Source organism: Mustela nivalis (genome assembly GCF_964662115.1).
Source record: "Mustela nivalis genome assembly, chromosome: 9".
Taxonomy (NCBI): Eukaryota; Metazoa; Chordata; class Mammalia; order Carnivora; family Mustelidae; genus Mustela; species Mustela nivalis.
In genome coordinates, this window is record NC_139028.1 from 117,296,408 (window position 1) to 117,323,338 (window position 26,931).

At 59.6% G+C, this 26,931-nt stretch overlaps 1 protein-coding gene across 12 annotated transcripts in view; it reads right to left on the minus strand.

Moving 5' to 3' along the window:
• The window catches only part of SHANK2 (SH3 and multiple ankyrin repeat domains 2), a 453,415-nt gene that overhangs the window by 308,528 nt on the left and 117,956 nt on the right, over positions 1 to 26,931 (minus strand). For 11 of the 12 annotated variants that reach the window (XM_082749132.1, XM_082749139.1, XM_082749141.1 and 8 more), the window contains 2 exons: positions 5,363 to 5,429; positions 4,838 to 5,008 (listed from right to left, as the gene is read on the minus strand). In XM_082749132.1, coding sequence (XP_082605258.1) covers positions 4,838 to 5,008; positions 5,363 to 5,429 — 238 coding nt within the window. The remainder of the gene's footprint in view (positions 1 to 4,837; positions 5,009 to 5,362; positions 5,430 to 26,931) is intronic. The other variant, XM_082749134.1, reaches the window with a different exon arrangement.

Consider the following 26,931-nt stretch of genomic DNA (forward strand, 5'->3'; position numbering starts at 1 on the left):
ACGCACACGCCAGCCCCGTGTGCCTGCTCTCGAAAACAGAAGCCCCTCGCTTCTCTCTCCGTAGCTGCGGAAGGACAAGATGAATGAAAACAAACCTTGTTCAGCAGAAGAGGAACAACCCATGCCACTCAGCGTACCAGACAGAGCCTCTCCCCGCAAAGCCGGACAGAACACAAAACCACCAACCCTGGGAAAGATAGGTTGTCCCAGTGCAAAGCTTCTCAGCTGCCACACGCTTCATGCTGGCACAACTGTTTCGGACACCAGCTCCCCGGCAACCTCGCCGCGGGGACCACCATCCCACAGAAGCCATCGCGCCTGCCGCGCTGGCCAAGCCTGGAAGACCCCGGTGGGCTCGTGGGCTCCACGGCAGGGATTAACTTTGCTGCTTGCGGTGGCTGGGAAACCCTCACTTTCTCGGCGCTGGCAAATAAAACCACCAAATGGAGGTCGCGTTTAATTTTTTTAAAAGAGGAAGAAAGTTCAGAAAGAAAGGAACAATAAAAGAGCCGCAGCGGTCCGCCGAGAGCAGCGGGCACGCTGGCCGGGCAGTGAGCAGAAGGTTTCCCGACAAGATCTCTCCGTTAAAGGGACCCACGTACACCCATAGGCACTCTGGGTCCATTTCCGGATGCTACCGACCTCGGAGGGCCCGTTGGTCACCTCACTGCTTTTCAGCCTGTTTCCGGTCTTCCCTGAAAGCCGCATCAGGGTGTCCCAAGGGCCCTGCTATCATGGTGGCGTCCGGAAAACAAAGGATCCGCCGCTCTCCGTCCGCGGGCTACGTGATGGTTTAAAGGGGCTTTTTGAGGAAGGTCTCTGCTCTCCTCGCAGCATCGAAGGCGACCTGACACCCTGCCTCCCCGCTGACCCCAGCTGGGAATCTGGGGATCCTTCCACCGTATTTCCCTTCTGACAAGCAGCCCAACACGGAGCGCACAAAGGGGAGGCTTACCCTCATCTCCTCCGTCCCGAGTCCTGACCCGTGGTGCTGGGGCTCCTAAGTGGTGTCCCAGCCCCACGAAATGTCTGATCAACTAAACTCTGCGCGTTAGCATCGCCGGCGGGTCCTGACCCAGAGGTGAGGGCCACCGGCCTCAAGTTTAGGACACATATCCCCGTCTTCCAATGTTTCTCTCACACCGCAGGGTAGTTTATAAATCATGATTTAATGCAGATCACAAAGGGGAAACACAGCCCCGTCCTGTTCTCTCCAGCACCCCCGCCACGTTTCTGGAGGCGGACGGGAATAAACGGAGGGCGCGTGGGCACAGGCTGAAGCCCTCCGGCGTGGGCCACCTGCCACCGCAGAGACCAGGAGCAGACAGAAGGGTGGCCTTGACCTGGACTAACTGACAGCACCCTCACAGGTCTTGAGGATGGGGGTTGGGGAGCCGAGCCACAGAAGCTGGAGCCGGAGACCACGGGGGCCATAGGACCTCACCAACAGCACACCAGGGACCCCCAGCCCAGCGTGGCTCTAGAGCGACCCGGTGAAAGGACCGAGAACACTGCCCTGGGCAAGCCGCTGCCCACGCCTGCTCTGCCCGTGCCCTGCGGGCTCTGCCACGCACGGGAGGAGCAAACGGTACAACACGCGGCAAACACTCCAGTCCACGATCTCGCGGGCCCATATCATGCGCTCTGCTCCCAGACACCTGTGGCCAGCTGCCGGGAAAGCAGGTTTTTATTTCAAGAGGAGACGCGGAGGAGAGAGCTTGGAAAGGGGACACAGGCAGTGAGGGGCCATTCACTCAACAGACACTTACTGAAGCCCTACTACGTGCCGGCGCTGCGGAAGGCTGACGCCACCTGGCTGTGCAGACGACACAGTCTCAAGAGACCGTCACGTGACCACGTGAGGGCCCTTGACGGTGGCTGATGTGGTTCCAAAGACACGTCTTCATCCTAATCCCTGGATCGGTCTGAGGATCTCAAGTCGAGAGCATCCTGGATTTAGGGCAGGCTCTTGAGGCTAGGGTAGCCCGGTGCCTTCTCTGAGAAAGGAGGGGGTGTGGATGCAGACAGCGGGCCACATGCAGCCGTCCCAGGACGGGAGCCACGCGGGCAAGGCCAGGCTACACCAGAGCCGGCGGGAGGCCAGGATGGGCCGACCCTGCCGACATCTCGACTCTGCACGTCTGGCCTCTGGAGTGGAGGCGGGCATCTCTCGACGACGGCCCCAGGACACAAGCATGTGGCCCATCCTCACGTTCCGAATCAGCCTGCCGGGGACGAGGGATCCTGGGAAGCAGAGCTGGGGCGGTGCTTGGACACCCAGCCTCAGCAGGCTGCGGGATATGAGACGGTGCCCGCAGAGGCCACCCTGGGTCCCGGAGTCGGGCTCCCTGAGGGGAAACTCTGCACCTCTGCCCTCCGAGGCTGGGCACCTGCGGCTGGGCGCCGGGGAACCCAGCAGCTTTGGCTGATGACTCATCAGGAACAGGAATGGGGTGGTCCTAAGCTCTGTCCTGGGGATGGGCTGCCAGCAGCCTGGAAGACGCACTGGGGCGTGGGGGACCAAGAAGCAGCCAGGGTGGCACGGGGCCAGGACACGGAGGAGCGGGCCGATGCAACAATCCCAGAGGGGAAGTGCGGGAAGAGTCTGCTCTTCTGAAGTCACGCACCTTCTCCCACGAGGAGGCCACTGGCTGGTAGCCTGTCCCGCTCTGGAAGGGGCCATCAGGTCTGTAGGGGACGTTCACTTGGGAACCCGGGGCGGGGGTCCACACAACCTAACAGGCCAGCCTTGGACGGACCAAGGTCTCTCCATGCCCAGACTGGCCCAGGGAGAAGGTGCCTGATGGAGTCGTCATGGGAAGAAGTGACCGAGGGGTGACGGGGGTGGCATCTCGGGGACCGGCTGGTTCAAGCACCACAGGGACGTTCTCAGGAGGTTCGAGCACAGCACAGTGTGTGAAACCGCAGAGGGAAAAGGATGCCCTCCTATAGCAGGAAGCAGATGGCTTCCTTCGGGACACAGGATGTCCCCAGCCAGGAAGGCACCGGGGCCCCTCTCGGGTCTCAGGGCCTGGCCTCCCCCAGGGCAACCTTGTGGAGGTGACTCTACACCCCACATGCCCTCCGTCCCTCCTGCTCCGGGTCCCTGCCCTGGAGAGCGGCTACCCCACAATCCTGGGGCTGAGCTCTGGCAGTGGACAGAACAAGGGGTCAGGGCAGACTGTGGACGTCGAGGAGGGATCAGGACGTGGGGAGGAAACCATCAGGTCCTCAGATGGGAGCTTGTTCTGGGCGTTAGGTGAGGACGGGGGCCTGTAGAAGCTCTGCCTAAAACAGGACGTCCGCCCTCTGAGTGGGGGGGGGGCAGCTTGCATACCCCGAGCTGTAAGCCTTCCTGGGCACATCCCTTCTGCATGGTGTAGGGTGCTGTCCCTCCTCGACCCCAGCACACACGGCACCTACCCTCCCACATGGGATCCGCCCTTCAGCGAACATGAGGTTCTGACCTTCCCAGACTCCCCCACACAAGGCATCTGCGCCCCTCCAGGAGCAAGGGCTGCCCCAGGGCGGAGGGTCAGTGAACACAGGGCTGAATCAGGGCTTGAGGACAGACGGACGGGCTCCAGGAATCAATGCGTGAGGGTGTCCATGTGCACATTTGTGTGTTCTGGGGCCAGTCTGCCAGGTCAGGGAGACCCTTGGTCAGGAGACTCCGAGGACATGCGCCTCCTTCTTTCCCTCCCTGGAGGTCCTGGAGGGGTCCTGCGAAGCACACACCTCTTTGGGCCACACAGCAGAAAAGCCGGCAAGGCAGGTCGAGGGGCGTCCAGTCCTGCCTCAGTGGACCATAGAAGCTGGTCCCGCATCTTCACGGGCCACGAGGTGGTCTGGGAAGGTACAGACCTCGGTCCTGGCCCCATGAGACAGGGAAGCCACACTACGGTCAGTGCCCCCACGACTCAGGGCTGCCCTTTGTAGTTAAAGTCCCGGGTCCGGACGGCTGAGCAGCGATTGAAACGTGTTCACTCAGCCCACAGGTACTCCGTTTGTGACGCGAGAGAAGAAACCGTCCATCGGTCCAGAGCCGCCTGCATCCATGCACGAAAGCTCAGGGTACCTCAGAGGGGACGAAACAGCCGCAATCTCCCTCCTCTCTGTACGAGCAGCTTGGTCTCTCTGGCCACCGCCCCACGCCCCCTTCCACCGTGCAGCCCCATCGAGGCCCGAGCTCGGAGCAGCAAGGAGGGCAGCCCTGGGCTCGCTACCACCCCAGACCGCGCGGCTCCGGAGGCTGGGAGGGCCCCCCGCAATCCCTGTGGTGGTGGCGCGGGGCCCGCACACGCTCCCTGCCCGTCCCGGGCCGCGGGCCCAGCAGCTGAGACTCTCAGGCCTCAAGACGACCCCACTGCACCGCGCTGGCCTCTTGCGGTGGGAACACGGCGGGAAGAGAGCAGCGGGCACCGAGTGGGCTCGGCCCTGTCCCTACGGGGCATGGCAGGCCTGACATCGTCAGTCTTTACGATGTGCTCGCAGAGCAGCTATGCGGCCAGGGTGGAGGCCCGGGTCTCAGGGCAACACCACGGTTTGCCCTGGCTCACGGGAGGGACCATGTCGGCATCGCGGGCCCTCGGGAGCCCCGGGTGCCCCGCTCGGGGCACTGGAGGACGCAAGCGAAGCATCTGGTTCCACACCCTCGTGCGGGTCTCAGACTCCGGGCGGGAACCAGCCACACACCGAACACGGCAAGACTCGACAGCCAGACACGTGGTCGCCCTCGCCGGCGGCAGCCAACACAGATGAGGGGCACAGGCATAAGACACAGATGCCGTCGGCCGCCTCTCCGAAGGGCGGATTGGCGCCGAGTCCGAAAGCTCACCGCTGCTGGTCCACTGGGACTGCTCCCCGCTGCAGGTCCTGTGCCAGCCCGGCGCCGGCGGAAACAGGCCGGTGGGCTCTTCGGGGATGCAGGGCTGCGCCCAGCCGCCGGGTGGGCGATAGGGCAGAGGCGGAGCCCCAGACACAGCCCTCCTGGTTGGCACAAGGGGTACTAGAAAGGGGAAGGGTCATGAGCACCTCCGCGGGGCAGAGGATCAGCTCAGAGATGGGGGTGTCTCCGCTGCGCCTCATCTAGCTCCCGTGTCTTAGCTTAAGTGGGACAGAACCTTCCAGACAACCCACGGACACAAGCTGCAGATTCGTCCGGCTGAGCAGGTGCAGGGCAGTGCCTGCGTGGGCCGCGTGCCGTGTGTGACGGCTACGTGAGAACGGACTTGGCCAAGGGGCCAGGGCCACGCTCTCGGTCGGGTTTTGCTCACCGCGGACCCCGAGGCAGCCGCGTGAGGATCACAGAAGGCGGGAGCGTCTCCCTCCAGGCAGAGCCCGGCCCCCACAGCCCACTCACCGATGTCGGTCTCCTTGTGGTTCTTGATGTACTCGGCCAGCTCGAAGTTGCCCGCGATGATCGCCACCTGCAAGAGAAGACCCGGCGTTCACCCGTCAGGGCGGAGACGGGCCGTTCGCACGTCCCCACCCCTGACGGCCGCGCCGCGCGCACCCCCCCTCGCCCCAGTTTTAAAGCAGGAGGCGTCCGTCTCCCTTCAGCTGTATTCAGCGCTAACAGACACACAACCTGTGGGAGTTTAAGAGGCTCGACGGAATAACGACTCGATGTACGCAGAGGGTGGGAAGACCACCATGAGGTCAGTCAGCATCTGCCACCTCGGATGGTGACAAAAGTCTTCGTTCCCCATGATGAGAGCTTTTGGGATCTCCTCTCGTGGCAACTTGCCAGCGCACTGTACAGCAGGCACCGGACCAAACGCCACGCCTCCACGACCGGTTCCCCATCTGCCTCGGCCCCCCGACCCTGGGAACCACGAGTCTGACCTCTCTTCCTGCGGGTTTGGGCCTCTAGATCCCACACGTGGGTGAGATCACGCGGCTTGTCTCCCAGTGTGACTTCCTCTGCTTAGCTAGATGCCCTCCAGCCCCCCAGCTCCGTGGCCACAAATGGGATCAGTTGCGACTCCTAAAACAGCAGCCCCAGCACCCGTGGGCCCCCAGACCCTCAGAATCAAGCACCACCCTCGCCCTCAGAGCCCCTGGCCGTGTCACGAGATGCAGCTCTTGTCCCAGGAGAACCCACAGGAGAGTGTGTCTCGGCCCAAAAGGCCCCACAGGGACCACTGGCACAGCTGCGGGGTGCTCGGCGAGCTGGCACCTGGCACAGCCGCGTGTCCTGTGTTCCTATCAGGCACGCCCGCGAGCCACGTCCTTCTGATTAGACACGAGCCGCACCCCAGAAGCAAGGGGAAGTGGCGCCTCCAGAAAGTGCACGAAGCTCCTCACCAGACTTCGGGTGGGCAGGAAAACTCCAGCCTGCCAGGGTCGACACCTACGGGCGATGGCCCCAGTGCAGGCCTCCAGATCAGCGGGCTCAAGCGCAAAGGCCAGGCAGGAGGTCCCCGGAAAGACCTGGGTCAGAACCAGGTGGGCAGGGCTGCCAGCACCCCACATGGGAGGCCTGGGGCTGAGGCGACGGTCCACACCCCCAGGGGCAGCCCCCCCCCCCAGCATCTGCAGAGACAGACATAGGGCTGGAAGCTTCAGGGAGGACAATGCTCTTCCAGGGACCACCCATCTGGGACCCCGGCTTCCGAGCGTGGACCTAGGACAAGGACAGGGACAGAGGGGCGGAGCCCAGGTGGAAGGTCCACGCGGCGCCCTGAGGATCTGGGGGCCAAGCCTGCTGGCTCTGAGGGGTGCAGACAGAAGGGTCTGCCGGGCAACATGAAGCCTATGACCCAGTGTCACTTAGGTGGCAGCTGGGCAGCTCATTCTGTGGTTCCAGCCCAACCCTCAGGGGCACACGGCTCCCACGCCCGTCAGCGGGCCTGCCATCGGCATCAGAGACAAGTAAGAGCTGGCGGGACTGGGGACCACAGCAGGCCGAGCGCTGCTGCCAGGAGCGTCTGCTGGCACAGCCGCAGTGGGAGAAGGTTCCGAGCGCCTTAGGACAGAGCTACCATCCTGTCCAGGAGTCCACTTCCGGCTCTAGACCCAGAGGGCCGGAAAGCAGATACGATGGTTAATTTTAGGTGTCATCTGGATGGAGCCACAACAGCCCACACATCTGCCCCCAAAAGTACTTGGGGGTGTCTGTGAGGGTGTTTCTGCCTGATCTGTGACTCCCGGTCATGCAGCTCGGGTGGGCCTCATCTAATCAGTTGAAGCCCACATGGCCCAAAGAAGCAGATTGGGAGGGACAACTCCTGCCTGCCCGCTGGGCTGGCACAGAAAGGTCTTTCGACCTCTAGACCTTGGGCCTGCTGGCTCCAAGACCAGGTCTCCCAGACCGAGACCTACACCCCCACTGTCTGGGGGTTGAACGTCTAGAAGTTTGTGATCTAATCAGTAGGAAAAGTCAGACTACAACGATCCAGCTGGTCTACCTCCATCTGCGTTGCTCATCCCCAGCTGTGGAATCCCCAGGCGCGTGAACAACCTCCTGGCTCTGTTGCGGGGGGGCCACGAACCTCCCCGCCCCGCCCCAACTCCTCTTATGCAGAAGAATCTTCTGCATAGCATTAAGCAGCCCAACATGTATGAAATATTTACGGTTGTCAAAGCGAGAAAAAGCCATTAAAAAAACATCTGAGAGAGGCATAAAAGTTTAGCGTTGCACACAAAAGAACGGGAGGTAATTATTTCACATCGACCGAATGCATCCTCCCCCCTCCCAGATGGATTTGCCAATAAAATGCAAATTTCTCCTCTGAAATAGCACCAGCTTTGAAGGACACTATTTGCTCCCGGAAATCTTGATAAAGAGCAAATGGTTTCTCTATGTTTGCAGAGAAGCAGCCTTCGAGAGAGCAGCCCGAGTCAGGACCGTCAGGTGGTGAGGGGATGAGCACCCGGGGGCGGGGAGAGGCTTCTCCACGCCCCTCAGTCCAGCTCGCCCAGGCCCAGGCGGGGACTGCGTCACAGGGATTATGGACACTGGGAGGCTGGCTTCCACCATGGGGTAATAAAAATGCCCATCGTGCCCGAGCTCACAGCCGGGACAGCGCCTGGCTCGGCACCCAGGCTCCCCAGGCATCAAGACGCAGCATCTGATGGTGTCCTCGTGGTACAGCTGTGTAGCCCTGCCAGGATTCCTGCCTCCCAGACAAGGGGGCAGGCGGTAAGAGCTCAAGGGCGTTGCGTTTCTACCTTACGTGCAGGCAGGCCCCAAACTTTGGAACCCAAAGCCTCGGGGCTCGCAACCAGGTGCCACATGTGGCCTCCCGTGGCTCTGACCACAGGCGATTCCTGGCACCCCGGTGTACGCACAGCCCCCTTGCTTGCAAAGAGGCGTGTGAGAGAGATTAATAATGAGATGCGATTCGGAAGCAGAAATTCAGCACCATCTTCTGCAGGACAGCGACGGAGAGGGGAGGGCTGGGGCCACCGCGCACTCCTGCAGGAGCCGACTCCGGTCACCACAGCAAACACTGCCGATGGGGCAGCGTGGACTGTGTGAGTGTATGGTCTCGGGGTCCCAGAGGGGGGAAGTCAGCAGGGCAGCCCCCCGCCCCAAGGCCTCTGTCCTCGTGTGTGGGTGGCCGTGCTCTCCTGTGCCCCACGGGGTCGCCCCTCAGTATGTGTCTGTGTCCTGATCCCCTCTTCTCGTAAGGACCCTGGTCACCCCGGGTCAGGGCCACCCCGGTGACCCCATTTCACCTTAATCGCCTCTTGGAAGCCCCATCTCCAGACACAGACCCATCATGAGATGCGGGGGTCGGAGCTCCAATACAGGGATTCCGGGGACACAGCTCAGCCAAGGAGACCCTGAGCAGAGAGTGTGTCTTCACCTTCCTCATGGATACGTGCCATCTTCCAGCAAACATCCAGACACGCACGATGACTTGAGAACCTGTCCTGCCCACGTGGCCTGGCTACCGAGCTCACGAGGTGGGGGCCAGGGGCCTTGGGGACGTAATCGTCAGGGACAGAGCTGCAGGAACTGCTTCCCGAGTCTTGTTCACACACAGAACCTTCATCTCCTCCACCCCCAAGATTTTGTTATGAACATTCAGAAGCACGCCCATGAAACTGAGGCCTTGATCTTGACTGCATGTCGTTTCTGTGCCGCTTGGGGCGGTGTGTGGCCGTGCACCTGCCAAACCCTAGTGCTGCTTTCCTGAGTATCAGCATCCGGAGGAGAGGACTTGCTCCCACACGCCAGGACAAGGCCAGAGCCACGCGGGTCCCCACACAGCCTCTCGTCCCCTCCCCAGGTGCCTCTCCTGCCTTCCGAGTTGTTGCGCTGTTTTTGTCTAAGTGACAGTACATATGGTGACATGCACAGACGAGACTTTCTTCGGCTTATGAGCGTGCCGTCTACACCCATGCTGCGTCGCTCCAACCAGGAACCGGAGCCTCGTCCCCGGCCCGGCTGGACAGTGTCCTCCTGCCCTCCCAGCCTCGAGAAGGCCCAGACTCCTCACTGTACGCAGAGATGGGGAGACAGCGTAGCAAACTGAAGGACGTGCGTGCAAACGCGTGTGGAGCCATAAAACCGGAAGCCGGCTGGGTGTTCCTACGGAACCTTCTTGGATGCGCTTCCATGAGAAACCAGATCGCCCTATCATTAAAGTCGCTGGGGAACAATTTCTGAGAGATAGACAGGAGCTGTCTCGTCAAAAAGCAAGGTCCCCTGCAGACCCAGTCCCACCGGGTTCCTGGCCACCCAGCATCGCCGCCCAGCGTGGGGATGAGCCACAGAGCTGCCCGAGGCCGTGCAGACGCCGCCTGCAGTCTCTGCTTCTCTCTGGGAGGAAGAGGGGAAGAGAAAATGCAGAACGCTCTCTCCTCCTGCCCTCCTGTCCTAGCACCAACCTCCTAGTGTGCTTATAAATAAATTCAGGCGGGGTCGTGTCCTTTAGAAGAAAAAAAGACATCCAGCTTGTAATTAATCCCGGTGTTGCAGAGGAAACTTATTACATAAAGAGAATTTTCTTCCTTCTCTTTCCTTTATGCACATTAAATCACAGGCCCTATTGTGGGAACCGTGACCACTCAGGAAACGTGCCAAACACCCAGCGGGTTCCAGCTGTGAAAATGGCAGGGAGGTATGGGAATTAAATTCAACACAATGAAATAACATAAAATTGCATTTTAATACCTTCAGAAATAAAAAAAAAAATCCGAAAACATTTACTTTCTTAGGAAAAACCCAGGGAGAGGGACTTGGGCTCTCTGTATAGGCCTTGGCACCAAGAGGAGCCCCTTAAAACCAAGAAGGGTTTTTAAGATCCTGGTAAATAATTCAAAACCACTAAAACTCTAAGCCAAGAGCTCAGAGTTCCCTCTTTGGGGTCTGGGGCTGAAAGAGAGCATCTGGCACTGAGATACCAGCTCTAAAACCTGCCCCGGACCCCGCGCTGAATGGAACGGGCAGCGGAGCGCTCTACTGCCAGGGAAGGGGAATTTTCCGCGCGGGACCCCGGCCTGCCGCCGCGTCTGTGTTCCGACCGAGCGGCTCTCTTCCCTCCCATCCCGCAAACGCGGTTCCGTGTAACTACAATCCCGCGACCACTCAGGGGACGCTTACCGCGCCCCACCAGGGAAAACAGCTTCCGTCACGATGTGGTCATTAGAGCAACTATTGCTCTTAAATTAATCCACTCTTGATTTCATGCATTTACCCTGGCACAGCCTGCAGGGTGTGGGGAGCCCTGGCCCTGGAGGGTTTATGCTGGGGGCCGTGAGACCTCCGAGGGAGTGACTGCACGTGCTCGGAAGCCCCCTTTTCCAGGACCCCGAGAAGGCGCAGGTGCGTGTCGGACGGCAGCCCTGGGTCAGGGGTGGGGGGGCTCGCTGGGAGCCGCAGGAACCAGGCTCCCTGCTTCCACTCAGGCTCTGCTACCCCCCCGCCCGCCACTTTTCTCCTTTGTCACCTGGAGGAAGAGCAGCTCTCGAGCTTAGAGGGCCTGGCGCTACCCACGCCCGGGGGCCAGGGCAATACCAGCCCCCGAGCACCTGCCAGTCCAGGCACAGTCGAGGGAAGGGCTCCAGGGAAGCCCTCAGAGGAGGACTGAGAACTCCAAACTGGCAGACAGAGGCCCTTCAGAGAAACCGACGTCCTGAAGCACGTGTGAGATGCCGAGTCCACCAAGAGCAAGACAACTACCTCGGTCCAAGCCTCTGACCGTGACCCTGAGGAACCTTCTGGGCAATGGCAAGGTTCACTCTGGAAATGCCCTCTCTCTGCTGCAAGGCTGCATTTCGGTTTCTGTCACCCCCACCCCGGTTCTCGGCAGTGCCCCTCGAGGGTTAAACCGACCGTGCTCGGCGACCGGCTTGTGCTCATTAGCTTTCCGATGATTTCTGGGTGTCGCCTGCTTGCACGACAAGTTTGTCCTTGGTCCTCATATTAGAGATCAAAACATCAATGTCTTCTTTTAAGCCCACAACATGGTCCCTCGGAGACGCCCACGCCCCCCAGGACTCTCGTCTCGGCTGTGAGTGGTGGCTGTTCCGAGACCTGCCAACACGCGCTAGCGCACGGTCCACACCCCCAGAATCCCTTAGCAACTGTGCCCTGGTGCCGCGCATTTTAATTCTTCCGTTCAGGATTCACGGGGCCGTCTGTGGACAGATAATGAGAGACAATCATCCCCAAATAACCGTGCTCAGCAGAGCCTGGCTGCGTCCCACTTACAGGATGGCCCTCAGCCCTGCCAGGACACCCCCTGGGACCCCGCATCAGGGACAAAGAGAGAATGCATGGGAGATGCCCCCTGCCCAGGCAGGCTGCCACCACTGTCCTCTTGGGGAAGGAGGCAGGGGTGTGGCCCCAGAAAGGAAGATGCGTCTTTCGGTTATAAAATCAAGGTCATGCTTTGTAGCCGTCCGGGCTCCTGGACTAAAATACAACTAAGTAAACACTGATTTCTACAAATGCACTCCACTGACACACATGGACACCTGAGTGTGTGTCTGTATGTTTCGTAGGCCTCACTGCTACTCTGTCCCCCAGGCAGCGCCGCCCTCTCCCCTGCACCCGGAGGGCCCTGTTCTCTGCAGCACAGGGTCCAAGAGAAAGCAACACTGCCCGCATCCTCAGTCCGTGTTGGCCCGAAGCCACAGTGAGCGGGGTCAGGGGCCTCCGGGAGCCTCGCAGGTGAGGGCAGGTGAGCCCACGGGCAGCTGCTGCACCTTGGGCGGGGGGATGACCAGAGCTAGGCAAGCCTGGGGGCTGGTACTCCGGGGTGCTGCTCGGGGTCAGGTCAGGGGGCGCGGAAACAATTCAGAAAGGGCGGTGGGAGCCGGAGCCGAGGAACCCCGCGGGCCCATCACATGCTGAGGGGACGGAGGAAGAAAATCCCCAGTGCTTCTGGAATGCAAAGCTGGCAGAGACCAGGACTGCTATATCCTGCCTCAGCTGCTCGCACACGCGCGCGCACACACACACACGCACACACACACCCTACCGCTCAGGCCCCCCTCCCCAGGCCAGCATTTCCGAGGCGGCACAGCAGGCCGCAGACACAACCTATGGAATTCTAAGCAGCTGATGATACAGTGACCTGCCTGTCGCTGACACGGCTCACGGTCCCCCACGCTTCCTGTGACGGCCACCCCGTCAGGCAGCTCCTGCGTGGCAATAGCGGTGCAGCCGTGCTGCCCTCCAAGCCCACCCGGGCGCCGGCTCAGGGAGGGCAGTGGGGGCGAGGTTTGCGGGACCCGCCGAGGAGGGGGACCCGCCGGGCAGGGGGGCGTACGACCGCACGCTGGCTCCCTCGGTAGCAGACGCTCCATGTCCACGGCGAAAGCTCACAGCCCCTGGCGGGCCCGGGGCCGAGGGTGGGAGCGGCGTGTGAGCCTGGGGCAGCCACGCTCCGGATGTCAGGTCCGAGTTACGTTGGGTTGTTTGCTTCATTTTTGTTAGGAAACAGAAACTGGGAAGTTGAGGGGAGGGCGGTGACCAAGAAAGGCTGCCACGCAGCTGTGTCCAGGACGAGGGAGCAGGCCACCTCTCTGTCCCACACAGGCTCTGCTGACCCCGTGTGCTGCCAATGACACGGGTGCTCAGGCGGCCCCAGTGTCAGAAAGCAGCCCGGGGAGCAGCTCCAAGCAGCCGGCGTTCGACACCATCTCGGTGTCAACGAGGAGAGAAAGGCAGTTGCGGACAACACGGGCTCCCACTCACCCGCAGTGACCAGGGCCGAGTCAACACAGCTTCAGCCACTGCTCTGGGGGTGGGGAGGGCTCCAGGCCAGAAGGGCGCTAGCACCTCCCCTCCCACAGGGGCCCCCAAACCGGCTCTGGGGACGAGCATCAGACGCTGCTCCTAATGTGCGTTCTGCCGTGTGCTCAGGGGCTGGTCCCACAGAGACCGTCGCGCCCCGAGTCACAAGGCCACCACCCATGTCTCGTGCAAGCCATGGGCAGACCCGGCGGCTCTGCCAGCTCAGGAGGGAGCCGTGAAGACGTGCGAAGGTCTATGTGGGTGTTGTTAAATGTGTCCATCGGAACAGCCACCAGCACTGGGTGCCTGACAGAGTATGAGGCTACAGAGACCGCAGCGCGGCCAAGCTCCGCGTGCTCCGTGCGGGGCGGCTTCGGCTCTGTGCCTTCCCATCTCTGAGCCTCCACGTCCTCACGGCAGCCGCGCTCACAGACCCTTCCTCACGGGGGACCTGGCGGTACAGTGAGCTCGTGTGTGCGGAGTCATTACAGCCCTTGAGGGATGGAGGGCAGGTCTAGGAGGAAAGTGGGCGTTTTGAGAAGCACTTTCTCTATAAACAGGGGGAGAGCGTGTTTAAAAACATTAGTACCTAAGGGGAGGAAAGAGGAGACTAAGGGGGCGCCTGGGTGGCTTGGTCGGTCCAGCATCTGACTCCTGGTTCGGGTTCAGGTCATGATCTCGGGGTCATGGGGTCGAGCCTGCATCGGGCTCCACACCCAGCGGGGATTCTGCTTGGGTTTCTCTCTCCCTCTGCCCCTTCCCTGGCTCACTCATACAGTCTCTCTCTCTCAAAACAAAAAACAAACAAAAAAAAACCTTTAAAAGAAAAAAAAAAAAAAGAAGAGACCGGGAAGGAGAGGGAGAAATGGTGACGTCTTCCTGTTTCCCTTGTTTTACAGACTTGCCTCTAGAATGATGTGGATCTTTTACATACCCATAAATGTGTTAAAAATGTTAACGTTAAAAATCAGAAGTAACGATAAACAGAATGAACAAGAGCTAATGGCATAAATAGAGAAAAGTGATTCCCAATGACCTTCAAGCACAGACTTCACTGCACGTCCCAAAGGGATCTGCTCCGGTGACAAACGCCACTCGATCGTCTGAGCGCTGCTGGTGGAGGGGTTGGCAGGATTACGGGAGAATTTCGCACGTGTGCGAGAGAATAAGCCAGGAGAACCGCAGCACGGCTGACAGAGACCGGAGGGTTCGGCGTGTTTGGAAGGAGACGCAGATGCGGGGGTCAAGGGTGGGCAGAAACCTTGTCCTGCATGAGTCCAGGCAACGCCGAGATGACTTACAGTGCACATTCTCTTTAAAATAAGATTCCTTCCACTTAGAACATGGATCTTAAACACTACTTGGTACTAGAGGGAATGAGGCTTCTCTGGAAAAATGGTGGCTTCCAAGTCTGAGCAAGAAATTTGCTCCAGGAGCATGCAAACTCTTGTCGTGCCAGAAAATAAGAAAGCTATCAATGATGATGAGGTCTTGCTCAAAAGGATTATTAGGAAATGATCTAAAAAAAGCTTCCACTGAGCACAGATCGGTGTGAGGAAGTGGCTAGAGGCAGGTGATCGCGTCCCCAAGAAGAACAATGTAGGATGAACAAAGACGACACGACAGGTACCTGTTGAGCTTAGCTGCCACTAAGACCCACTGTGTGGGGCCACAGTGAAGACAGGGGCTCGCATCCCACTGCTGTTTCCCCCTAGAAGCATGAACACATCTCCAGCTCAGGGAAAGGGCTGGGAACCCGTGGCTGATCTCTGCTGGGTGCAGAGAAATCAGCGGGAGTGTTTAGCATCAGGCAGGGATAGTGAACAGCCAGAGTCTAGGTGAGTCTAGGTGGGAAGGAAGAGTGGAATGCTGAATGAGACCCTGAGCTGCTTTTCCCTTCAAGACAAACATTCTTAGGGGACTCTGAGCCTAGGAGGGATGGAAGGCTAAGGAGCAAGGCATGAGGACTGGAGTGTAGGGCCCACCAGGCAGAGGGGTACAGTGAGCACGGCAGGGGCCCAGCAGAGAGCATCTCAGGGCCACACTACAGGAGAAAGAGCAAGCTGGGCTCAAATGAATCCTTGCAAAATCAACCCAGCCTTGGCTCAGCCCCGACTGCGACCGAATGAGGGTGAGAAGCCCCCGCACTGTCTACCTCGTGAAAGACAGGATGACCCTCTCTGAAAGCAAAGAACATTATCTGGAGTGTCTATAGTTTCATAAACCCATGCCATGCCTGGCATTCTATGAACAATCACGAATCATCCCCAGGGACAGTGCCTGGTGTTGGAAAACAAAGAGAAAACCCAGTCAACAGAAGCAGACCCGTGGGTGGTACAGACCCGTGCATGAGAGGCTGAGAACTCGATGATAATAATACGTTCCAGAAAATAAAGGAAAAACAAGAGAAAATATCTGAAAAGATGAATAATTCCATCAGAGAATTGATTCTAAAAAGGAATCAATTCAAGACCAAATGTGAGGCCTGAAACCACAAAAATCCTAAGAGAAAATGTTATCTATTATCTGTTGGACGTCAGGCTTAGCAACACATTTATGGATCTGTCCCCCACGGCAAGGGAAACAAAAGCAAAAAATAAAGTGTTGGGACCACAGCAAAACGAGAAGCTCTTCACAGAGAAGGAACTCATCAACCATGAGCCCTGTGTGCACCTGCAGTGGGGCTGCTGACTACGTAAGACGCCGCCATCACCACGGGGAAGGAACGCCAGGTCTGGGTGCTGCCTCCAGGGGTGCTCAGCTCAGCACCCCTCCCGTCCCCACCCCCGACGTCATAGCCGAAGCACTTTCTAACCACGCAGAGGCCTCAGTGGGTGGCCAGGCCAGGAAGTTACAGCGGAGTTGGCCCTGATACAGACCAGCACTTCCTTTTTGGGATTCTGCTGAGGACCCCAGACACCACGTCTCTTTCATGGCTTTCTCTCCTTCCGGATGGAGCCTTCAGGTGAAACTGCCTTACGAGGAGGCCACGGTCTCCTTCGAAGCACGGCACCTGTAACGGCAGCCTGGAGCCTGGCTTACGTCTCCCCCCAAATTCAGGGCTTTGAGGACACAGAGACGGTGTCTTCTGTAGTTTCAGGGCATCGCCTGCCCCCAATCCTACAAGGTCAGCTGGACCAACCACCTCCCCCCGCCCCGGCACGCGGCACAAGGAACCGAACACCCCGCCCACCCCAGCGGTTCCTCTCGGCTCCGCGCCGCCAGCCGGCAAGGAAGTGGGCAAAGCCCGCTCCAGAAGGACGGTCTGCACCACAGAGGGAAGGTGTGTGGGGTTCCGCAGTGGGCCCCTATTTTTATCTGCATGAATCAGCAGCCTTAAGCTGTTTCTGTCAGAGAAGCCAATGGGCAAATACCATGACACATTTCATCAGTGACTTTATGGATAAATATTTCAAAGGTATCCTGCGACACGGACGCCGAGCTGGGAAACACACGCGCTTTATCAAAGACCGCCCACCCGACGGAAGAACAGCCTTCTAGAGCTTGTAGAGGAGATGCCGGAGAGCTGTGGGAACCCCCTGGAGATCTTCAGGGTGCCTGCTAAGGAATGTGCTGGTTCATAACACGTGTCTTTGGGTCTCTTCTGGGGTCCGAGCCCCACCCCGTGCACCTGCTGTCAACACCAGCAGAAACCTTGAAATGTCCTTTGCTAGGGCCAGAGACTTAAAACCTGGTCAGAAAAAGAAACCCCGAGGCAGGTCGTTTCTCCCTCAGAGCGTCATGCCCGTGTTAGGGTTCAAGGAGAAAAGCAAACCCATCATCTGAGGGGCGCCTGGGAGGCTCTGTCGGTTAAGTGTCTGACTCTGGGTTTTGGCTCAGGTCGTGATCTCGAGGTCGTGAGGGAGGCTCTGTCGGTTAAGTGTCTGACTCTGGGTTTTGGCTCAGGTCGTGATCTCGAGGTCGTGAGATCGAGCGCTGCTCGGGCTCTGCGTCCAGCACCGAGTCTGCTTGGGACTCCTGCTCTCCCCCTGCGCTTCCCGCTTGTGCACCGCTCACTCCCTCTGTCCTCTCCTTGTTCGCAGGAGCTTTGTCCTATAAAGTCACTGAACAGGTGTTCCTAGGGTCCACACAGGGCTAGGTCCCGGCAAGCCTCTGTCCACAGTTCACGTCACAGGACTGGCTGGACAGGTGTTTCCGTGTAAGGACACTGGGTTTGATGCACACGGCTTGCTCACCGACACGGACCTCACGGAAGCAGGCTGCAGCTCGGGCCTGCAGGGAGCTTAGCGAACACACGTGTTTCCGCCGTAAGCACGTTCCTGGGCTCAGCATCACTACACGGCTCCGGGAGTGCGACACCTCGGGGCTGTTGTATGCAGTTAAACATCCACAAAGAACACAGAAATGCAACCAAAAAAAAATAGAAAGAAAGGAAAGGCACATGCTGCAGGATTTTATTTTGGGGTTACAAATAAATCTGGGCAGGGAGTTCACAATCGCGGAGCCTACAAATAAGGAGACAGGTGGGAGGGGTCTGCAGTGTCCCCTTCTCAAGCCTCACTGACAAGACGGGGGGGTCCTCACTTCCCACCCCTCATCACCAGTCCCTGGTCTGTCTCCTGGGGGGTCCGTCCCCGCCTGCGGGAGACAGAAAGGTGAACCAGTGGCTGGAATCTTCCGTGGCCGGCAGACATCACATACTTATTAAGACATCTCAGTATGTTAGCTTCTCCGTTAAAAAAAAAAAAAAAAAAAAAGAGCCCAGAATCCAAAACAGACTCAGAAGAAACACAAGGGAACAAAAGAGTCTTTGTACCGATTTTATAAACTGTGATTCTTCCCACAGTGTTGAAATGAGTAAGAATCCCGGAGCATTGACTCTGAGTCCCACTGAAATATTCACGAAGATTCTGAACTCCGTCTTCAGAAGAGCTCGCACCGTTCCATGCCCCGTGGAGCCCGTGCCGGCCTCCCCCCTGACCTGTGCCCTGGGTCATTTCACGGCCCGGCTTGAGAGCGGTCAGGCTGCAGGGAGTGGGCCTGTCCTGTGGGCCAGAATGGGAGGGCTGAGGCCACCAGACAGGGAGCATGTCAGTCAGCGCAAGCTACTACCTCGGGGGTGATGAGCTCCCCATCTCCGAAGGGGTTCAAACGGGGGAATCAAACAAGGGAAGCTGAGGTCGTGAGGACATGACCATCGCCGCAGGCAGGGTCCAGGCGGCCTTTGAGAACCTGCAACACCATGAGTCACGTGTCCAGTTTCCCAGATGTCACAAAACCCACTCTCCCCTAGGAGGACGGCTTGGGCTCCACAATCCCTTCGTCACGTAGGAGAGGCTCCAGGAATCACAGTACTGTCCCCTCCCTTCCGCCCTGGAGCCCAAAGATGCTAGAAGGCGGGGCCGGTCTCTGAAGGGAGAGGTCTGACAGCTGCGCCACCAGCCGGAAGCCCATTGCATGAAGCAGGAGCTCTCGGGGCTGACCAGGCACGGATCGCGAGCTTGAGCTCGGTACGTGCACGGAGATGGGAAACAGAGTGCGGTTGTCAGGGCAACGTCCCCCCGGAAAGGGCCTTCCTGCAGAACGATCCCGCACGCTCTCCTGCTGGCTTCCATCCGGACAGTGAGATCGGGTCCCAGAGCTCGGAACGGAGAAGACGGGACACGGTGTACAGCGAGGGCTTTGGTTTGGAGGCCGATCACCGTGACGGTGGGGTGTCTAAGGCGCTCTTCTCCAGGAGGAACCAGGTGCCCCCAGCAAGTCCTCACGGGGCAGAATCGGGACCAGAGAAGGAGCACGTCACAGGACTGGTGAGACAGGTGCATGCCCAAGGTGGGCAGTGCTGGAGGGCGTGATGCGGCCCACGACCCTGAGCCCAGACCGGCAGCAGGTCCACCTTCCAGCCCCCACCACGCCTGTGCCGGAGGAAGGAGGGGAGAGACGGGCCGACGGGCGGTGCGGGTGACCGAGAGCGACAGCCCGTACCTCCCGGGTGGGCCGGCGGGTGTGCACAAGGATCCAGTCTAACAGGACTCCAGGGCTGACACAGCCCTGCAGAGTGAGAGCATCGATGAAGCTTCTAGAACAGCAGGGTACGAGGGACACCCACGAGAATGCAGGGTGCCCGAGACCCGCCACTCCTTTCATCTCTGTGACTTCCCGCATTCACACCCACGCTCGTTAGCGTGTATCGTAAGCAGCAAGTAGGCTTCTGTGGAAAAGTCTGAGAGCATCACGGGGGGCGGGACGCCGGCGCTCACGCTGGGCTCGGCCCCAAGGAGGGTGCTCAGTGTCGCTGTGACACGGTCAGGACGGGCTTTGTCTCAGGGCTCCCGTGAGGACTCGGCGCTGGGGACGGGAGTACGAGGGTCCCGAGACTGCTGTAAGGAGGGACAGACACAGCCGCTTCTGATGCACGTTTTGTATCTGGTGGTTCCAGAGCCAGGAGTCCCCACATCAAAGCGACATTAGGGCTGGTTTCCCGTGAAGCTGGGAGAATCCGTTTCCTGGCCTTATCCAACCTCCCACGGCCCGGCGCTCCTGAGCGCAATGGCCCCTCCTCCGTCCACGAGCCCAGCGGCCCCACAGCGTCCAGCGGCCCCTCTGACCTGCGCTTCCTCCCATGCTTCCTCTTGCTCTGCCCCTCCTGCCCTCCCTTCCGAGGCTACTTCTGATGACACGAGAGCACCTAAGGAGCCCAGGACCGTCTCCCATTTCAAGACCCTCAGCTGAATCACTCCTGAGAAGTGCCTCCTGCCACGACAGGGAACACACTCACGGGCTTGGGCGAGCAGGAAGTCGACATCGTTGGTGGGGAGGGGGAGGCTCTCCTTGGCCTCCCGACACAAAGAAGGCGTGGACCCCGCTCGCTACAGAGCAGCTGTCCGTGCCACCCGACAGGCACCGGGATGAGGACGGTGACCAGGACGGTGACAAGGACGCTGGTGGCGAGGGCGAGCGGAGGGGAGCACCGGAGTCAAGATCTCCGGCGTCACGGGCCACACGGTCTGTACGGCGTCAACCCCGCTGCTGTCTCGCGAGAGCAAGCATGGAGAAAACACAAGGAAGTGGGTGCAGCCGTGGTCCAATAAAACGTTATTTACAGAGAGAAGGCAATGGGCCAGATGTGGTCCAAACCTGCCAGCCCCGATGTCGTGTCTTCCGGGCTGCAGTCATTCCGCCGCCGCCCGGACGAGGCTTAGACAGCCTGCCCACCCCGTGAGCAGTAGGGCCTCCCGGTGCAAGGGAAGCGGGTCCTTCCTTGCCCCGCAGACTCCGGCTCTGCCTCCTCTCCGCCATGTCAGCCGAAAGAAGAGCCAGGTCTCCTCAGCCTGGACCCTGCGACAGAGATGAAACTGGAGCCCATTTCTCTGGTGGTGTCACGGGACGGTTGGAAAGGAAGCCACTGAAAGGGTGGGGACGTTTGTTACCACCCACACCCGAGTCTGAGCTGACTGATGCACATGCCGAGGGCTCGTCATTGATACTGCATGTCATTCTCGCTCCTTCCCAGGTGCCCACCCTGGCCCAACGGAGCCCCCACATCACCACGCCAGGGAAGAGACGACCGGCTGCAGGGGCTGGTCCGGCCATCCTCAGCGCATCCGAAACAGCCAGAATGCGCAGAAGCCACCCACGGGCTCCCCACAATGAAGTCATACTCCACCAAGGGAGGACACGAAGCACGGGCACCGGCCACCGCGTCGACAAGTCCCGAATGCAGTATGAGCGAGAGGAGCCAGCCCCAGAGTCACGTAGTGTAGACTCCATGGCTACGAGAGAGACCGACCCACAGAGACAAGAAGCAGACCCGAGGGTGTCAGGCCCTGGGTGAGGGAGGGTGGTGGGAAGGGTTTCCTTCGGGGGACGCCGGCGTTCTAATGCTCCCGTGGCAGGGCTGGCTTGCACCTGTGACTAACACCCCAACTGTCCACGTTGCATGGCAGGTGGGGCTGCCCAGCCGGTGAATCGGTCTCAGTAAGGCTGTTTCAAAGAGACATGTAAGCACCCAGCCCTGGGAAATCGAGGCCCGGGGCCACTGCCACTCCTCCCACTGCTCAGAGGGACCGCGTATGGCCTGCCTGGACCATAGCCAGAGCTGGGCAGCTTGGCCACGGCAAGTCAGGACAAGGGGGCTGAGATGCAGAAAACTATCCGGTTGGTGGGTTTCTTCAGGTGGTGACGTCGTCACCAGTGACCAGGGGCAGTGTTCTCTGGGCCGTCCTTAACCTCACCTAGCCCTGTCTGACACGCCCCTATGTTAGGGGTCAGCGGCTGGCCCGTGGGGGCCATCAGAGTGCCACTGCGTGGGTCCGTGATTTTGAGAACCGCTGTCCGATCCAGCCCCGCACCGGGCTCTCTGCTCCACGGGACGCCTGCTTCTCCCTCTCCCACGCCCCCTGCTTGTGTTCCCTCTCTCCCTGTCTCTCTCTGTCAAATAAATAAAATCTTAAAAAATAATAATAAAATAAAGGATGAAAAACATCACCCATTTTCCTTTGACTATAAATCCTGGTGAGTCAAATTTAGCATAACAAATATTGCTTTTTAAAAAACTTTGAGTCTTTCCGTGGGCAATATTTATTCGCCATTTCCATAAGCCCATCGAAACTTCTTAGAATTACCATAATCTGTCTGACTCCGTATCTTCCATTGAAAATGTCTTCTTCCAGCGGAAACTGTGATCTTCTCGGAAGAACAGAAAACATTTTGGGGACATCCGGTTCCGGGCAAACGCGCTGGTTCCAGCTTGCCGATGGGTATCTTCCTGACAAGGACTAAGTTTCTTTGAAAAAACAGAGTTGTTGTCTCTCGCGAGGGTCCCAGGAAAACCTCGTTTCCAGACGTACCAGTTCTCTCAAACCGTGGCCAGTAGGACGCGAGGCCTCATCTCAGACTCTCCAGAAATGGAACGAGTAGGGACTCTTCCAACTCCGTCAGCGACAGAAGCACCAGGGGCCTGTTGGGCCCCACGGCTGCGCTGTCCCGGCCAGGGGGCCGCGGGCGTAGAGAATGCACCGCATGGCAGGCGGGACCCCCACCGCTGACTCTGGGCCCATTCCCAGGAAACCAGTTCTATTTCCCACTAATTAGAGCCACTTTCCCCAGCCAGACCCTCCAAGACCCCACGTGGAGGCCACCCGCCAGAGAGGCGGATGCCGTGCTCCCCGTACATGCGTCCCGGCGGGTGCCACACAGACACAACTACCTGAACACACAGAGGACGTCCTCTCACACCCGCGAGGACGGCCACCCCATAAACCAAAGAAGAGACAAGGGCTGGTGAGGACGGGGAGAGCCCCCGCAGACGGGGACGTGATGTGGTGCAGCCGCCACGGAAGAGGCCACATGGTCCCTCAGAAAACAAACCACAGACTCGCTGCGGGGCCCAGCCAGCTCACAGCCGGGGTGTCCACCGGCAGCGAAGTCAGGGCTTGGAGAACCTCCTGCTACCCGCGTTCACAGCAGCGTAGTTCACAACAGCCAAGCAGTGGGAGCGCCCGACGGTCTGGCCTCGGACGAACGGAACCACGAGACGTGGCCCATCCACACACCATCACGCGGCCTTAGAAAGTACAAACATTCGACACCTGCTCCGGCGTGGACGGACTCTGGGGACGCGATGCTCAGCGAATAAGGCAGACACGAAAGGACAAATATTGTAAAATTCCACTCATGTGGGGTCTCTCGAGTCTCCAGATTCACGGGGACGGAGAGTGGACAGCAGCACCGGGGCTGGGGGAGGGATGGGCGTTGGTATCTCCGGGGGACAGAGAGTGGACGGTGGGTGCTGGGGCTGGATGGGGGTCAAGGTCTCAGGGGGACAAACAGTGGATGGTGGGCGCTGGTGCCATGGGAGGGACAGGGGTCAGGGTCTCAGGGGGACAGAGGTTCCATATGGGCAGGTGGAAAGTTCTGGAGACAGACAGCGGGGACGGCTGCACCACAGCGTGAATGCACTTAGTGCCCCTGAACTCTGCATCTAAAATAGCTAAAGTGGTGATTTCTACATTATGTAAATTTTACCGTGATTGAAAGGAAAGGAATATCTAAGTTCTCTTGAAAAGCAAGGAGATCTGGCGACAGCGTGTGTGAGTTTTACCATGAGTTTTGAAGGGCAGACGTGAAATAGCACACGGACACCCCAGACACTCACTTCTTCGTGTAGATCCAGAGTCTGTCCGTGGCCCCCCCGCTGCACATCGCAGGGGCCAAGCGCGTCGGGCCCGCGTCCGCTCCTCCTGCTCGCTGTCCCCCGCCCGCCCGCACCTGCTTGCTGTGCCACCACCGTCCCGGGCTTCCCTGCCCGAGAAGTGACCCTCTCCACCCACCTTCGTGCATCGGAGTGGAGTCACTCGGCTCCAGACGTCCGACCCATGCTCCCGGGGAAGCCTGCCGCGCCCCAGACGACAGGACCCCCAGACGCCTCACCTGGAGCTGTGCCCCCCCCCCCGCCACCGTATTTTATCACACACGAGACGGCGCGGTGCCAGACGCTCACTTCCAGTGGCGGACGAGGCCACCCCTATGCCTTCCCCAGCACGACTGGTTTCAAACACCACGGATGACACGGTGACAGGGGAGCAGGGAGCCCGAGGACAGGTGAGACACAGCCGTCACCAAGTGGTTGGCAGCATGACCTACCAGGGGAGCCCGGGAGCGGGGGCCGGTCCTGTGCATCCTCGGGTCTCACAGACACACGGGAGGCTTCGGCTAAGTATTTGTTGAGCCTGAGATGGACCTGGAACCTCAGGTGAGTGTCAGGGACCCCTCACAGGTCCCACCCACGTAAAAGCCAGTTCCCCAGCGGTAAGAACCTCAAGGTGGGGCCCCTTGCCAAGGGACACATGGCATTTGCGGGAAGTCTGTGTCACACGGGTGGGCACCAAGCGGTCTCCTGTGCTTCCCAGAGAGCCCTGGGGGTCCCACAAGAGCCGGCCAGCTCTAGAGAACCAGGAGCAGAGATGGGGCTCAGCTCCTGGCAAAGCGGATTAAATGGTAATCTACCCTAAACGCCGATGGGGAAGTATTCTGCAGGGCCACAGGACACCCCCATGACGGGCAGAGCCATCCCGGATGAGCAGTGTGAGGCTTGGGGAGGCGAGGTCACTCAGGAGACAAGACCAGTCATTTGAGCCAGCAGGCTTAATTTCTGGAGCTTTCCGTTCTTAAGCTGCCTGCATCCTGCCGGGGACTGGGCTGCAGAACAGAGCAGCAGAGCCCCTCCCGGACCTGGGAGAGGCTTGGGCAGCCTGTGCCGGTCACCCTACGACCTTCCCCGTGTCCTTCCAGCCCAACAGCTGGGCCTGTGATTCCATTTCGCAGATGGAGGAACGGAGTCTCACAGGAGTGTGCGGCCCCACGAACGTGGTCAGCCAGGACCCTGGGCTCAGAGCCGCACGGGGTCATCCAGAGTCCAACTCGGAAGGTCGCCCGTGTTTCCAACACCCTCAAACCTCCGGCCATGACCGGGTCTGTTCTGCCCGGCCGTGAGGATGCAAACTTAGTCTTTCACATCCCCGACAAGCATGCGGCTCTGCCAGAGCCGGGCGCTCGGCTTCAACGGAGACACGAGTCACAGATGCTGCCCCAGACAGCGCTTGTCCGAGACGACAACGCCCATGGAAAGGCAGCTCCAGAGCACCTGGGAATCCCAAGTCCTGGAGCGTGCCGCAACCTCGTCCTGAGGTCTTTCTTCGGGATGCCAGCGAGCGTCTTAACCGGACCCCATGTTGTGTGTTGCTCTCAGTAAAGCTCAGACTTGGAGCCCCCACCGTGCAAAGCCTGGGTGTCCCACCGGGGCCTGCACCCCATCCCAGCAGCACCGGAGGACCCACACGTGGGCCTCGCTCCGGGACCCCGAGGGGTGATGTCTTGCACTAAGAGAGCCCAGTGTGGCCTTACTAACATCAGCATGGGTGGGGACAGCTCCCTCGTGTGTGAAGGGCATTCTTGAAATGCCAGGTCTCTGGAGCTTATTCCTAAATGTTGAACAAACAAACAAACAAAAACCCCGATGGAAAGGAATCCCCGTCCTAACACCAACCCGAGGGCCTCCGCCTGCTGTTAAAACCAAGGACGACCGGAGTAGGGCCACCGCACGCTTCGCTGTTGATTTCTCTATGTTGTTGGCAATCCCGGGGCTTCTGGGGACCACGCCGGCAGGTGGAAGCCCAGGGGAAAGCAGCGCACAGCCGGCGAGAGCCAGCCAGGTCAGTGATGGCCCAGGCATCGCCCCTCCATGGACCTACCTGCCCCCGACACGCACCCCTACAGAAGAGGGGGCAGACGCTGTGAGCAAGTGAACTCTGTGAAGACCCCAAATGGCCGAGAAATCACAGGGGCGCCCTGGGTGATCCCCGGCAGGACCCAGGCAGCACAGAACCTCACGGAACCTTGCGGAAGGCGACGTCATCCCTCATTCGCAAGCCGCTCCTCGGGCTCCCGTCCCCTCCCGGGGGACTCCACTGGCCTGGCCTTTCTGGAAAGGCTGCCGGTAGCTCCAGTGTCTCGGTCTCAGTCTGTAGCAGGAGACGGGTGCCCTGTGCCGCCCAGACCCCGGTTCTCCACTCGGTGCTGGGACGTGACTGCGGGCAGCCCCGCACGGGCTGCGACACTGTGCAGAGGGACTCTGGGCTTCGTCAAGGTCATGGGATCGATGCTGCTTATGCCGGGAAGGAAAGCTGAAGATCACCCAAGAGCAGACCCCTGGAAGCATCCACGCCGAGAGGAGAACCAGGGATGGGGAGCGCAGACGTCGCCTACAGGTCCCTAAGCCGAGGGGCGATGAGAAAACGTGCCCCCGAAACCAGAACCGGGAGCCGCCAGCCTTTCACTGAGATCTGCGGACCGGCGCTACAGAGGACCCACCTGGGCAGACCCGCAGGTCCCGACTGAGGCTCACCTCCCACCCAGAGGGGCTTCAGGTGGGGACGGGAGGCCACATCATCAGTCCCCTGCTGTGTCCCCAACCCTGTAATGTCCTCAGCGCCCAGGGAATCGGGGCGGCCGGCTGCCGTGGACGACCCAGGCACCAGCACATTCTTGAAAACGGCTTTCTTCTGGGCACATGGACTCGGTCCTGGACTGGGTGTGACTGTGACCCTGGCCTGTGACCCAAGTTCTGTGCCTGGGCCGTGCGTGGGGACAGTAGGGACCCTCGACCACGGTGAGCCTGCTGCTGGGAGCTGCTCGGGGGATGCCCGTGTCTCCCCCGTGGCCCCTGAAGAGGTGGGCAAGCGTGACGGGGAAGCAGGGCTTGTGGAAACCTCGTCTGGGCCGAGACACAGGGTTGTCCCCGTGTGACTCAGGAGCTGACTATTTCCGGAACACAAAACCACTTGTTGGGTCAACCAAAAACGCAGTGTTGGGGAGACACTCTCACGAAAACCTCATGTAGGGTTTATGGCCAGAGGCCTGTGGCAGCCACACTTTATGTTGGTGTACGCGCGAGTGTGTGTATTTGTGTGTGTGTGTGTGTGCATGCGCACACGCATGTGAGCGTATGTCTGTCCCTCTGTGTCCTGGTGCACATCACCTTCTCATTCCTCCCTTCAATGTGCCCCGCCCTGGCCCCCTTGTGCTCCCCCAAGGTCCGGGTTGCTAGAAGGTTCTTTCTGACCCCGCTGGAAGGCTCTGGCTCAGGCTTGGAGAGAGGGACTCTGGGGTGTGAGGTCGGCAGGGTCCCCATAAGCGGGTCACACAGGCCTGGCAGGTCACGGAATATCAAACCAGTGCTCCCAGTTACAGGCCATCGGATCCTCAGCACGGCG